This window comes from Trichechus manatus, unplaced genomic scaffold (assembly GCF_000243295.1).
Source record: "Trichechus manatus latirostris isolate Lorelei unplaced genomic scaffold, TriManLat1.0 scaffold00116, whole genome shotgun sequence".
In the NCBI taxonomy this organism is placed as follows: domain Eukaryota; kingdom Metazoa; phylum Chordata; class Mammalia; order Sirenia; family Trichechidae; genus Trichechus; species Trichechus manatus.
Genome location: NW_004444052.1, coordinates 7,644,159 through 7,659,121, shown reverse-complemented (window position 1 = coordinate 7,659,121; position 14,963 = coordinate 7,644,159). Strand labels below are relative to the sequence as shown.

At 41.1% G+C, this 14,963-nt stretch overlaps 1 protein-coding gene across 1 annotated transcript; it reads left to right on the top strand.

Annotated features, from left to right (window-relative positions):
* Positions 1-473: 473 nt before the first annotated feature.
* On the top strand, positions 474-10,858 carry PSMD7 (proteasome 26S subunit, non-ATPase 7). The gene is made up of 7 exons (XM_004384063.2): positions 474-676; positions 3,658-3,749; positions 4,509-4,601; positions 5,288-5,385; positions 5,972-6,052; positions 8,921-9,012; positions 9,871-10,858. Exons 1-7 carry the CDS (start codon positions 603-605, stop codon positions 10,313-10,315), a joined length of 975 nt encoding a protein of 324 aa, XP_004384120.1. The 5' UTR covers positions 474-602; the 3' UTR covers positions 10,316-10,858.
* Positions 10,859-14,963: the final 4,105 nt, after the last annotated feature.

Genomic DNA, 14,963 nt, shown 5'->3' with positions numbered 1-14,963 from the left:
GTATTTTTTCTATATTTTTCAAACGGGAGTGAGCGAGGTGAGAAGAACTGAGGAGAAAATGCCGCTGCAAGATGACTGTGCGGCCCCAATATTATATTTAAAATTCCTCTAAGAAATTCCAGACAATTTTTACTTGAAGCTAAGGTGAACATTTTCTGGGGGAGTGGTAATATGAATTATTACTTTTTTTTAGTTTTTCTAAATTCTTCAAACGGGAGTGGCTGAGGTGGGAAGGAACTGAGGCGAAAAAGCCGCTGCACGTGACTCTGCCGCCCCAATACTGGGAGAAAAACCACTATCAGTCCCCCGTGCCCCTCTGAAAACCCGGGAAACGCGTTGCCCTCACCAAGCAACCAAAGGCGGTCCTCACCTCCGCCTCCGCCTCCGCCCCCGACCTTTTCCGGCCCTCTTCCCCTCCTCAAGATGGCAGCCGAAGCGACAGTGCCGGCGCGACGCGCTGGGAACTCTGGGAGCGGAAAAAGGATGCCGTGCGGCGGCGGCCGAGCCGGAAGAGGAGGAGCCAGGCCTAGAGGAGCCGCCGGAGCAGTTGCCGGTGTTCGTTGGTCGCAGAGAGCAGTGCCTGGTAGTCGAGGTGTGTCGTGATGCCGGAGCTGGCGGTGCAGAAGGTGGTCGTGCACCCCCTGGTGCTGCTCAGTGTGGTGGATCACTTCAACCGGTGAGCGGGCGACGCGGGGCGGCCTAGCGGGGCCGGAGGTGCCGTCGCTGCTGAGTCACGGGCACGCTGGGGACGGCGCGACGAATGCGGTCGCGCTGGGGCGCTGATGGAGCAGGGGGCGGCCCGGACTCGCCAGGGGGCCGAGACTAGCCCCGACCCACGAAACGGGAGTCACCCAGCATCACCTCCTGTCCCGCTCCCCAATCGCCACTATTCTGGGGCCTGGCTCCCCGGGTCCTTTTACCGAACGAAGTATTTGTGATTCTAGAGTACGGGGGTGGAGGTCGAGCTTCAGATGGCCCTGACCCTCGCAGACCTCGTCCCCGTTTGTCACTTCGTTCGCCCTTTTTCACCAGGAAGACTGTGTCTCGTAGGAAAGCGCTTCAGACTCGCGCTTCTGTGCCTCTGAAGGCTGTCACCGAAATTCTGGTTTCAGCGCCCTGAAAGGCTTCCTGGATGGGCTGTGATTTTAACCTGTGAAAGTTTCTAAATGGGAATTTGGTTTGATGATAAAACGCAGAAAAAAATGTCAAGTTTTTCTTTAAAAAATGAGACCGATTGGAGATTTTGGCATTAATGAATAAGGTAAGAAATCCCACAGATCCTCTGATTACCTCGTTTTTTGAGGGTGTTTTGCCATCCCTTGCTTGTTTTCGAGCTGCTCATCCTGCTAGACCTGTTGCATCTGTTCATAAGTGTTACAAGATAATTACTTGAATTGGCAAATGTGAAAACCCAGTTGGGAGCATCTGTAAAGTCATAGTTGCTAAGTGCCCATTCTCCTGCAACTTCCTTTGTACAACTCCTGATTCAAGCAGAGCCAAAGAATAAAAAATTCCTTGAGGTTTAGGGTCCCCAGTTCAGTTCCATTGCTTTGTGGGACCCTCAGCCTAACAGGATGTGCAGGTTTTTGTACTATACAGTAGTTATTTTTCTCCCATAGGATACTGGAGGTGCTAGTGGGGTAGGCACTGTTTCAGTTCTGTTCCGTGAACTTAAACACCTGTTAAGGACATACTTCAGGCAGACACTGCTAGCTGCTGTGTCAGATAACAAATGTGGGATTTTAAAAAACAAATGGGTTTTTGTAGGCCAAAAGAAAATCTAATAGGCTTGGAAGTTTCCTTTGAAGTGTGGAAACTAAGTGTCTTAAGATTTCCCAAAAAATCAGAGATACCATGAATTTCAAAGTCTTTAACTTTCTTTGATCCAAACCTCAAATTTATAAGCATTTATAAATTTACCAAATTATATATTAAGAAAAATGTTACAATTAAACCAGTATAAAACCAGCAACTGTAAGAAAATGTTCATTTCACAATGGCTTTTGTCTTTCGTTTGAACATAGAGTTATATTGTGTCTGTGTCTCACCTTTTTTGTGGTTATTGGAGAATCAGACCATTATAATGACACTGTGTAAGTGAAACATCTGTAGCTTCTTAGGAGAAAATTACAGAGGAAGTTTTAAATGGAAATTCTGAAGTATAAATCTTTCTCACTCATTTAACCCTCTCAATATGGTTAGTCACCAGCTCACTTCTGACTTCTGCCTAATTAAGCTGGAGAAGCCGTAAATGACACATATGTCCTTCTGGGTCATAATCACTTAACTGAGCCACTTGTAGACATGGACCACATGTTCCAGAGGTTTAGCAGCCCAGAAGCCAGGCCACAAACTGGTTCTGTTCAGCATCTTTATCCCTGAAAAAATTCAAGGATAGAGAAGATGAGGAAGGTTTAAAGGAGAAAGGAAAACTGCACAGGAAAAAATAAATGTGATTGGGTGACTTAAATGTGTTTTTCAGACATCATAGAATAGCATTTTAAAACTCTAACCTCTGGGAAATTTTCATTTTCTCCATTTTAAATTTCTGTAAAAGTTTGGATTTTTCCCAAGCATGCATTACTTTGCAGTCAGTGATGAGTAAAAAGTGCGAGTATGTTGAGCTTCTGTTAAGAGTGATGGAAAACTTTGGAAACAAATACTGGTGATGGTTGCACAGCTTGATTAACATAATTAACATCACTGAATTGTTTATGTAAAAAATGTTGAAATGCCAAATGTTTTGTATAATATAAACCCAAAAACCAAACTCGTTGCTGTCGAATTAATTCTGACTCAAACAAACCTACAGGACAGAGCAGAACTGCCCCACAGGATTTCCAAGGCGGTAATTATTATGGAAGCAGGCTGCCACATCTTTCTCCCGCGTACTGGCTGGTGTGTTGGAACCACAAAAAATATATATCACGAAAAGGTGCCAGTGTACAGTAGTGCAAGATTCAGAAAACAGTTATACTCTGCCTCTTTTTTTTGCATGTTTATGGGTTACAGATTGTCCCTGATTTACAGCTGCTCTGTCGTAAATCAGTTCTGATGTAAGTCGGAAAACCTCTTTTTTTGTTGTTTCATTATTATTGCCGTTTATCATCAGTATCTTTATAAATCCAGTCTTTCAACATCTGCGAATGATAACATCAGCAAATTATGTGCAGCAATGTTGTATGTCATACAGATTACTAACAAGATGTAAAAAAGAAAAACAGCTGTAAATGTGGTCCATCATAACTTGGGGATGACCTGTACTTGTTAAATTTATTAGCATTTAATATTAAGAACCAATCCAACTCTGGGGGCCCTCATGGCGCAATGCTTGAAGTGATCAACTGCTAACTGAAAGATGGGCAGTTCGAAACCACCAGCAGCTGTGCAGGAAAAGGATGTGGCAGTCTGCTTCCGTAGAGATTTATAGCCATGGAAACCCTGTGGGGTCACTGTGAGTCAGAATCAACTCGACAGCAGTGGGTTTGATTTTTGTTTCTTTTGTGGGAATCTAACTCTATTACATTCGTTTAGTGGGATTAGTTCTCAGGTAAACTGACAAATTGTATCTGTACCATTGTTATTTCCCATTGAGTATCTAATTGTTGGGTCCAATATCTGTAACTATCCAAACTGACCATCTGTTCTCTCATTCAGAATAGGCAAGGTTGGAAACCAGAAGCGTGTTGTTGGTGTGCTTTTGGGGTCATGGCAAAAGAAAGTACTGGATGTATCCAACAGTTTTGCAGGTAAAATGTCAATTAATTTTAAAAGAAACAAAACAAAACTTTCCTGAATTCTATTTCAGAATTTCAGAAGTTTATGGGGCCTAGAAGCTACTCACTAAACCAGATAGTAAATATTTAGTTACCAGCCATAAGTTCTGTGTTGCAACTGCTCAGCTTTGTTGTAGGATGAAAGCAGCCATAGTACGTAAACTAATGAATGTGGCCGTATTCCAGTAAAAACAGGCAGCCATGTAAATTGTCAATCCCTGCACTAAGCTATTAACCATGATTAGGGGTAGGGCAAGGGGGAAGATGGAGGACACTAATCTTTTGTTTATAAGAATGTATCCATGTGTTGTGTAATTAAAGCAACAACAACAAAGAGCAAAATAATTGCTGAAGTGATCTCTGGACTAGAAGTCACTGATTCAAATGTCTAAAAGGACCAGCCAGTAGTGTAAATTGCCAAATGAGAAAGATCAGGAATGGAGCTTATAGCAAACTGAAGAGCATGTGTCCTTTTTAAAGGGGCAGCCCCTGTTTGGCTCTAGCCAGTTGTTGTGAGGTTTTTTTCCCCAAGAGAAGCTGGAAATGCGGATTTTTATGTGAAATCTCCCAGTTTTTAAGGAGGTCAGCTGAAAGAAAATAATACTGTGTTGGACAAACTAAACACACATTTGGATCAGTTCTGGCCTAGGGGTTCTCCAGTTGTGACCTCTGCTCTAAATTCCTATCTAGTACCCTAAACTAAATCTTTTTTTTCTCTCTCTCTCTCTTTAGTCCCTTTTGATGAAGATGACAAAGACGACTCTGTCTGGTTTTTAGACCATGATTATTTGGAAAACATGTATGGAATGTTTAAGAAGGTCAATGGTAAGTCCTGATTTTCTTAGAAGGTATTGTGGCGTGGCATTGATGTGTGTGTGTGGTTGTGTTTTTGTTTTTTTAACTATCCCCTTTTCTTTATCAAAGGCCCTTTCACTTAGCCAGATGTAAGTAAAATTAGTGGTAGTAGAGGAATGAAATAGAATAAAGAAGAAACTAGAGTAACAATTTAAAGCCAGATTGACTGCCTAGGTTTGAGGAGGAAGGAGGAACCCCTCCGATTGTAGCAGAAAATCAGAGAACTTATAAACTCCACCAGGGTAAATATATCTCTCTGTCATGTATATCATTTTCATTTTATTAATCGTTACCACAACCACATTGCTTTGGAAATGTTTATTCCCGCAACACTCGCAGATGCAGACTATGTGACTTGAACTTCACTGGTTTATATATTTTTATATATTGCCTTGGAATTGCTGTTTCGTAGTTTTGTGTATGACTGGTCTCCTAAATCAGCTTGGGATATGGATGTCTCTAGATTTCCCAAGCTGCTTATATTCTAATAATTCTCTTTTTAAGTTTTAGATAAAATAGTATGTCAGGATTTGAAATAGATGCTTGGAATTTTCAGAAACATAGAGGGCGTAACTCTTGACATTTTTATCCTTTTGGAGGGAGTTTTATAGATCTTCATTTAGGAGTTAAAACCCACTAATTTTTTTCTTTCCCAGCTAGGGAAAGAATAGTTGGGTGGTACCACACAGGTCCTAAATTACACAAGAATGACATCGCCATCAATGAACTCATGAAAAGATACTGCCCTAACTCAGTAAGTGCTCTCTATTTTCAAAACTCTTGAATGATATTCTTTGCCAGTAACTCAAGCTAAGAGTATCTTAGGAAGGATTTGGGTAGCAAATCATTTCGCAGTTTTTTTCTCCGTAAACTTAATTGTGTTAATTTGTAATGTTCTATGTAGTATACTATAACCTAATGCATTTAGCAAATAACCGTTAAAACCTGCCAAGTGCCAGGTATATGAGTTATCTTACTTAATCTTCTCAGTAACTTCGTAGGGTTGTTATATCCTCTTTAAAAATGAGAAAAGGGGGGTTCAGAATGGTTAGTAAGGTTTGGTGACTGGTGGGGCTGGGATTGAGATGTTGGCTGTCTAGACTCCAATTTCCTTGTACTTAATCACCACCCGATACCACTTCTCAGCTTGTTAGTGGATGGAGGTGAACAGTAGAGCAAGTGGTGAAATCATTTGAAATGAAACTCACTTTTGCTGAAAATTCCTGGCTCATTTCTGATTGAATGAATGAAATAGCTTCAGTAATCATCAGAAGAATGGCTGTGGTTATCTCTTATGCGCCTGCTCTGAGGTGCTTTGCTAAGATGTGTTTCTCTGCCAGGTATTGGTGATTATTGATGTGAAGCCAAAGGACCTCGGGCTGCCCACGGAAGCATATATTTCAGTGGAAGAAGTTCATGATGTAAGTCATCTTGCTGTAAGCCCAGGAGATTGGATTTCTACTTACCAGACAGTTGTTTCTTCCATTTTCAAGTCAACAAATCCTTTTTCTATAACAAAGAGAAAGCTGTTGATTTCTGTCAGTAGTTTGAGCTCATGTTTTTCTCCCTTCAGTTTTTGAATCACCAAATTTTGGAGTGTGAGAGAGGACTGTAGAAATCTAAAGTCTTTTACAAATGAAATTGAGGCCCCAGAGACATTCACAGCAAAATAAATGCAGAGCCTGGTTCGCTTAATCTTAACTCTAGTGCAGTTTCAACTGTTGGGCCTCTTCCTCTGTGCCACTAACCCTTCTTGAAGATTTTCAGTCCCTATAGCCTAGATCATAGGTTTTCAAATTGAATGAGTCAGAGCTGCCAAGAGCTAGATGGCAAGATCCCTGTGTGATCATTTGACACTTGAATGTTCAGCTCCACATTATCCAGTACCTGCTGTGTGACTTGTTAGCACATGCTTCCAGTGTAGGAGTGAAGAGCTGCTAAAAAATAGCCTTCTCTATTTCCAGCAAAATTGAATTCAAGTTCTAGGATAGGACTTGATGTAAGAATCTGTATGTGTTTTGTTGTGATCTCAAAATATTTGTACTTAACAGTATCCACCAAAGAGCTTGATCTTGAATTTTCAAAGTTAAGGAGACTGAAGGATGGATTAAAGTCTGTCTTTGGATTAGCTGTGTAGCATTTATCTTTATATTCAGTTTTCAAATCTGGAAAAGGTATTTTAGGCTAGCTCCCTACAAATTTTACTTCCACTGAGCCCTATCCTCCTGTTTCTCATTTTGCCTTGCTAGATCCAAATTTATTGCTCAATTGCAGTAAGGCTTTTATCTCTAGTCTTGATACTGTTGTTCATTTGGGTTTTTTGGTTTTTTTTTTTTTTTGTTTGTTTGTTTTAATTGTGCTTTAAGTGATACAATTCAAGTTAGTTTCTCATATAAAAATTTATGCACACATTGTTTTGTGACCCTAGTTGCTCTCTCTCTACTGTGACAGCACACTCCTCCTTTCCACCCTAGATTTCCTGTGTCCATTCAGCCAGCACCTGACCCTCTCTGCCTTCTCATCTCGCCTCTGGACAGGAGCTGCCCATTTAGACTCATGTATCTACTTGAGCTAAGAAGCACACTCTTCACGAGTATCATTTTATGTCTTATAGTCCAGTCTAATTGTCTGAAGAGTTGGCTTTGGGAATGGTTTTAGTTCTGGGTTAACAGAGAGTCCGGGGGCCATGTCTTCCAGGGTCCCTCCAGTCTCAGACCATTAAGTCTGGTCTTTTTACTAGAATTTGAGTTCTGCACCCCACTTTTTTCCTGCTTCATCAGGGAGTGTCTGTTGTGTTCCCTGTCATGGTGGTCATTGGTGGTAGCCAGGCATCATCTAGTTCTTCTGGTCTCAGGCTGATGCAGTCTCTGGTTTATATGGCCCTTTCTGTCTCTTGGGCTAATATTTTCCTTGTGTCTTTGGTGTTCTTCATTCTCCTTTGTTCCAGGTGGTTTGGGACCAATGGATGCATCTCAGATGGCCGCTCGCTAGCTTTAAAGACCCCACATGCCACTCACCAAAGTGGGATGCAGAACATTTTCTTAAAAAACTTTGTTATGCCAGTTGACCTAGATATCCCCTGAAACCGTGGTCCCCAGGCCCCTGCCCCTGCTACTGTGTCCCTCAAAGTGTGTGTCTGTGTTCAGGAAACTTCCTAGCTTTTGGTTGAGCCCAGTTGTGCTGACTTCCTGTGTTGTGTGTTGTCCTTCCCTTCACCTAAGATAATTCTTGTCTACTATCCAGTTAGTGAATATCCCTCTGATACTGTTGATTTTAAGTTAATTTTTACCTTGCCTCTTTCCAAAAGGGATTTGAGGCTACATATTTACACACACACCACAATGCGGCAATATTTTTTTTTTTTTAAATAGAAGCTAGCGGGAACATACAAGATGATGTTAATAGAATAAAAGCAGGAAAGAATTAGTTCCGAAAATTCTGCAAGATTGTTAAAGGCTCTGGCCTTCCTAGCATCCAAAGCAAAGAAGCAAATGCCATTTGCAGGATCCACGTTATCCAGAATAAAATAACATTTATAGTGCTTAGTATAAGTTAAATGACTTGACCTAAGTCACCCAGCTCCTTTACCATACACGGCAGAGCCAGACTTTGAACCCAGGCAGTCTGGCTGCAGAGCTTGTGCTCTCACCACTGTACTGCTTTGCAGACATCACACAGCCTTTACAGGTGAGGTACATATGGCCTCTTCTGGCACTAGGTCTGAGAAAAACTTCTCCCCCGAGTCCCATCAGGAAGTCACTAGGTGAACCACACCCCCAGCAGCATCTCTCAACTTGATCCTTTGATGAATTCTGACCCTCAGAAAGCTAATTATTCTGATTGTATTGTTTTGACGCTCTGGTATCATTTGATCCAAGGGACAGCAGGTGGTTGTAAGGTTAGGTTATGTATTCTAGCATGAGCTTGCCCCTAAAGTTCAAGTATGCTGTATACTGCCTGTTTTAGAAAGAACCATATACTTTAAACATCAGCCTAACCAAGACTTCCCTGAGTGTCATTCCCAATGTGGGCTTGAAGGAATATGAAGATTTTCCTCAGAAAACAATTTAGTGGCCACAACAACATACAAACAAGCTTACCTTGTCATTGAGCAGAGCCATGGTGATTTTAGCTTAGAAAGCTTTCAAAGCAAGCTTTACCCACCTTACCATGGAAAATTCTCAATAATGTACCCATGAAGTGATATGACTTGAAGCAGAGGAATTAAAAGTGTATGAAAACATACATTGTCTGTAAATAAATAACTACAGTCAAGCTTCCTCTCCCAGGATGGAACTCCAACCTCAAAAACATTTGAGCATGTAACCAGTGAAATTGGAGCAGAGGAAGCGGAGGAAGTTGGAGTCGAACACTTGTTACGGTGAGACCTTAGTGTGGCATTAGAATTGTAAGCGGCCCTCTGCCATACTACCTACTGGTGGCCCAAGAGTCTGCCTGGTGTAAGGAAGGGATCTGTGTCAGGAGTAAGGAGACCGGGATTCTCGTCTCGGCCCAGCACTAAGAATTCTGTGATTCTGAATAAATCACTGCCCTTTCCGGACCTTTTGTTTTCTTATCTATAAATTGAAGTGGCTGAACTAGATAATCCCTAAACTGTCTTAAGATTTATAACTTTGTGGATAGCACACCTTGCATAGAAACTACGATGTTGACTGTGACAAGAACAGACGTGTGAAATAAATGTAGGCATATGCTCTTCCAGTGTATGTCTTTTTTAAAAAATGTAGTCAGTTTTCTTTTGAACTCTGTTTTTAAATTCTGTATTTTAAAAGGTCAAATAGGGTTCTCTCCAGCTCTAAAAATTAACTGCTGACTGATTTAAGTTCACAACTGACTTAAGCCATCCTTTTTAGGAACAGGGAAGTTGAGGTAGAGGGGTTCCTAATACAGCACACAGGAAGTTACTGGCAGAGCTAAAATGTTGACCCAAACGATTTTTTTTTTAATTGTTTCATTTTAGCTGTCTATTATGATCATCTCTTAAAAAATACTCTATGATGAGAAAAATAACCTATCATGCTAAAATGTAGCCCCACATGAAAACAAAATTAAGGCAATTTATACCCAAACCTTTATCAAGTGGAGAAGCAGCAGCATTTTTCTTTTGAAAACTTGCTTCTCCCTGTAAAGCTGGGTGTTTTCTTAGAATGTGCGAACTTTCATCATAATATGGTATGCTGATGCTTCTTCCTGCCCTTTCTTCTTGTGGATATTACAGAGACATCAAAGACACTACGGTGGGCACTCTTTCCCAGCGTATCACAAACCAGGTCCATGGTTTGAAGGGACTGAACTCCAAGCTTCTGGATATCAGGAGCTACCTGGAGAAAGTGGCCACTGGCAAGCTGCCCATCAACCACCAGATCATCTACCAGCTGCAAGACGTCTTCAACCTGCTGCCAGATGTCAGCCTGCAGGAGTTTGTTAAGGCCTTCTACCTTAAGACCAACGACCAGATGGTGGTGGTATACCTGGCCTCACTGATTCGTTCTGTTGTTGCCCTGCACAACCTCATCAACAACAAGATTGCCAACCGGGATGCAGAGAAGAAAGAAGGGCAGGAAAAAGAAGAGAGCAAAAAGGATAGAAAAGATGACAAAGAGAAAGAGAAAGATAAGGAGAAGAGTGATGTAAAGAAAGAAGAGAAAAAGGAGAAAAAATGAAACATAGCGTTTTTAATTTGTAAATTAAAATCTTATAAACTAAATCAATGTGCCGCTAAAGGGTTGTTTTCACTTTAAGTGCTTGTTAAAAAGCTGTATTGATGAGCGCTGTCCGCCTCAGGCTACTCTTGGCTGTGGCATTACATGGAAGGGAATAGATGGAGGGACTGATCTTGTACCTAAACTGAAGCTTAGGCTGGTAGGAGTTGGGGATATGATAGTCGGCTCAGGCTAAAGATTGTGAGAAAAGTGAAGAGGAGTACACATAAAACATGGTACTCTTCATTCTTATAAAACCAGGAGATGAATTTTACCCATCTTGAAAGACTCTTGAAGTCTGTTTCAGGCCATCTGCAAAGTTGCTAAGTGGAATGCATGAATTCCATTAAGTGCTCTTCCTTGTTAACACCTTGAGTTCTGACCTGCATTGAGAATACTGCACCATGGGACTCTTTGGACCCATAGCTCTGGCATTCTCAGGGCTTGGGTTCCAGCTCCGTACACTGTTTACCTTCAAAGACAATTAAATGGCTTGGTTTTTAAGTCTGTGTTCTAGTTGTTTTTGACTCTGGGAGTGGCGATCTATCGTTTTCAGAAGTAGCCAAGACAACCCTTAATTGAAGCTGCCTTGAAGACTTATTTTAGACTTAAAATCTTTTATGAAAGAGTGGGTCTCGTTCTTTAAATAAGACCTGGCAGCCTGCTACAGTGAAGAGAGCTCTCAACCAAGCCCAGAAGACCCAGGCTTTTGTGCCTCAGATTCCTCATAAAGTGGCAGGCAAGAGTAGGTTATCTCTAAAGTCCCTAGAATAGCTTTTCATAAGGACGTTTAATTCGGGAGTGGGTCTGAGTACATCATCAGGCCACAGTGTTAACGAGGATGTTACTAAGGATGGAACGAAGTTTCCCCAAAATAAGTGCACAGGGCTCCTACTGGAACAATTTAAAGAAGGTACCTAATCACTTGACACACAGTAGTCACTTGGGTATTAACTTCCATTACTGGGCATTTGGAAGCTCCCTAAGAGTTCTCTGATATACCATCGGGATTATCAATGTTCAAAGATTTAATACAAAAAAAATAGCACTAAAAGTAAGTTAAATGAATTCAGAAACCATCTCATGTTACAAAGCCTCAGATGTTACAGAAGCATTCATTTTTATACCGTAGACCTGCCAAAGAGCTAGCTAGTAGGAATTCGGAGGTTAATAGTATGCTGTATAAGTGGGCATTCATTCTACATAAATAAAAGCATGCCCCACATCGGGTCACTTCCCAGGTTAGCAAAGATTCTGAAATAGAGGTGGGAAAGGAAAGATCATAGAAGTTATACTTGACTGTATCAGCAGTTAAAAATCAAGTTGTTGCATTTAACAATAAAATTTGAAATCCTTAGTTCAAAGCTTTTGAGGTATATTCAAAACCACAGTCTTACAGGGAAGTTACTGGCAGAGCTGAAACACCGAAACAAAATTGTTTCATTTTCGCTCTCTATTATGATCATCTCTTGAAACGTAGGAGGAAGAGAACCTGGGACATTGGGAGGAAAAGCCAGGATGCAATGGTTCTGAGGCTTTATGCGGGGGAAAAAATGTCAGCCTAAGGGAAGTGGGTCCTTTGTTTAAGGTTCAGGGGGCAGATGAACACCTGATTTGAGACAACACGGGATTCAGAGGTGACAATAGTATATTTTGGATTTAACAAATATTCCCCAGGATCTAATAGCACAATGCCACAGGCTTTTAAACTCCTTACGGTTTGGTAAGTTATGTTTATTGAGTATGTAGGAACATGAGCATACCCAGACCTTGTTATATTTAAGTTTGACCCACATACGGGCAAAGCTGACTTCTACCTTCCTAACTTGATCCTCAGTTTCTCTTTCTAATGAAAATAGTTTGTTGCCTCTAGAGTCACTCAGGCAATCTTTTCTAAACCATAAACCCAGCAGAGCTACTAATGAAGTCTTGCTTATACAAATAGCTAACTTGACTGCAAAACCCATAGCCCCCTCCTAAAATATAGCCTTGCATTTGTATAGCCTGGCAGTCTCAAGATATTTCTAAACTACTTTGTTTTTAAAAACACTGAAAAAGTACCCTGGAAAAAGTGATTCCTTGTCTGAATCTTGTCTCTATAGTTGTAACATTACCTTCACTTCTAATTTCCAAAAGCCCTCACAATAACTTGTTACACAGAATTCAGGCTGCTGCTGCTACAATTTACAGAGTAACTTTTTTCCTTACCAGTTTCCTGTTTAAAAACAAACATCTGAAATATCCCTGAACATATAGGATAAAAAAAACAACCAGTTGCTGGAGAGCCAATTCGGACTCATTTCAACCCCCATGTGTGTCAGAGTAGAACTGTGCTTTCAGTGACTTAATTTTTCAGAAGTACACTACCAGGCCTTTCTTCCAAGGTGCCTCTGAGCAGATTCAAATCTCCAACCGTTCAGTTAGCAGCCGAGCACAGGACCACCACTCAGGGAAAATACAGATTAGTTATCCTTAAAGTATAGAAACTATCAAAGTGGAACAACAGTTTTGGGCCAACTAATTAGCTATTAATAAGTGCTCCTAAATTTCTGCTCAGACCATCAATTAGCAAAGAAACAAAAGGGAACTGCAACATGTATCAAAGGCCTATTCTGTTATTTCTCCAGTGCAAAGTAAACCTTTCAAGAAGGAACTAGGAACCCCAGTATTTTACTCCCATTCCTGGAGGACTCTCCAGCTATAAGAACTTAACATGATTATTTTCACTTCAAATACATTAACACAGGTCATCATAACAAAATGAAATATCCCATTCACTGGAAAGTTATGAACAGGTCTTTTCTTTCACCATTTTTCTACAAAAATATCCACAAAACAAGTAAGACTCCAAAAGTAGTAGGGGTGAAGGGAAAAGAAAATTGAAAACTGAAAGTTAATCTGTTTGTAGCGCCTAAATGAAGATGGCGCATGACCGGGCAACGTTTTGTTCTTGTATATGTAAGATCACCATCAGTCAGCCAACTTGACAGGCAGTTAACGAAAACCAAGAAATCTCATTTCTCTTTGGAGCCTTTCTATTTCTGGGCACTAAATGGCATCACTCACTGATCGAATCTCTTGGCAAGAGAAATGTTTGGTTGCCAGTTCAGGCTAAATTAGGAACCTCCTCCTACTGCTTCCCACTACTACTGCTTTGGGCTGCAAAAATCTAGGCAAAAATCTAGGAATTTGGAGTGTGTGGGTGAAAAAAGACTGGGTCAAGCTGCCATACTTCCAACCTCACAACTGCTCTGGAGGTGGACTTAACAAGGTTTTTTCTGCCCTTCAGAGAGCTCATGCTTTGATTTTCCTCACTGCTGGTACTACTCCTGGTTTCTTTAAGGACTATAGTCGGTGTGCTGGTAAACCACCTCTCAAAACAAGGAATGGGAAACTCACTTTTTGTTGTTGTTGTTAGGTGCCATCGAGTTGGTTCTGACTTGTAGCGACAACAGAATGAACTCATAATACAACAGAATGAAATACTGCCCGGTCCCGAACCATCCTCACAATCATTGCTATGCTTAAGACCACCTTGCAGCCACTGTGTCAATCCATCTCTTCTTCTCTTTCACTGACTCTCTACTTTACCAAGTATGATGTTCTTCTCCAGGGACTGGTCCCTCCTGATAACATGTCCAAAGTACATGAGATGAAGTCTTGCCATCCACACTTCTAAGGAGCATTCTGGCTGTACTTCTTCCAAGGCAGATTTGTTCATTCTTCTAGCAGTCCATGGTATATTCAATATTCTCTGTCAACATCGTAATTCAAAGGCATCAATTCTTCAGTCTTCCTTATTCATTGTCCAGCTTTCATATGCATATGAGGCAACTGAAAAACCATGGCTTGGGTCAGGCACACCTTAGTCCTTGTCATGGATTGAACTGTGTCACCCAAAAATATGTGTCAACTTGGTTAGGCCATGATTCCTAGTATTGTGTGATTGTCCACCATTTTGTCATCTGATGTGATTTTCCTTTGTGTTATAAATCCTACCTCTATGATGTTCATGAGGCAGGATTAGAGGCAGTTATGTTAATGAGGCAGAACTCAATCTACAAGATTAGGTTGTGTCTTAAGTCAGTCTCTTTTCGGATATAAAAGAGAAATGGGCAGAGAGACGGGGACCTCATTCCACCATGACAGTAGTGAGAGGAAAAGAGTGCATTCTTTGGACCCAGGTTCCCTGCGCTGAGAAGCTCCCAGTCCAGGGGAAGACTGATGACAAGGACCTTCCTCCAGAGACGACAGAGAGAGAAAGCCTTCCCCTGGAGCTGAGGCCCTGAATTTGGACTTCTAGCCTACTAGCTTGTGAGAGAATAAACTTCTGTTTGTTGAAGCCATCTAAGACTTATATTTCTTTTGTAGCAGCACTAGATAACTAAGACAGTCCTCAGAGTGACATCTTTGCTTTTTAACACTTTAAAGAGGTCTTTTGCAGCAGATTTGCCTAATGCAATACGTCATTTGATTTCTTGACTGCTGCTTCTATGGGCGTTGATTGTGGATTCAAGTAAAATGAAATCCTTGACAATTTCAATTTTCTCTCCATTTATCATGATGTTGCTTCCTGGTCCAGTTATGAGGATTTTTGTTTTCTTTATAT

Excerpts from the sequence above, each read along its gene's own strand:
- PSMD7 (XM_004384063.2), top strand. The coding sequence starts at position 603 with ATGCCGGAGCTGGCGGTGCAGAAGGTGGTCGTGCACCCCCTGGTGCTG. Across the intron at positions 677-3,657 it reads GTGGTGGATCACTTCAACCG|AATAGGCAAGGTTGGAAACC; the intron begins GTGAGCGGGCGA and ends TCTCTCATTCAG. Across the intron at positions 6,053-8,920 it reads CAGTGGAAGAAGTTCATGAT|GATGGAACTCCAACCTCAAA; the intron begins GTAAGTCATCTT and ends TTCCTCTCCCAG.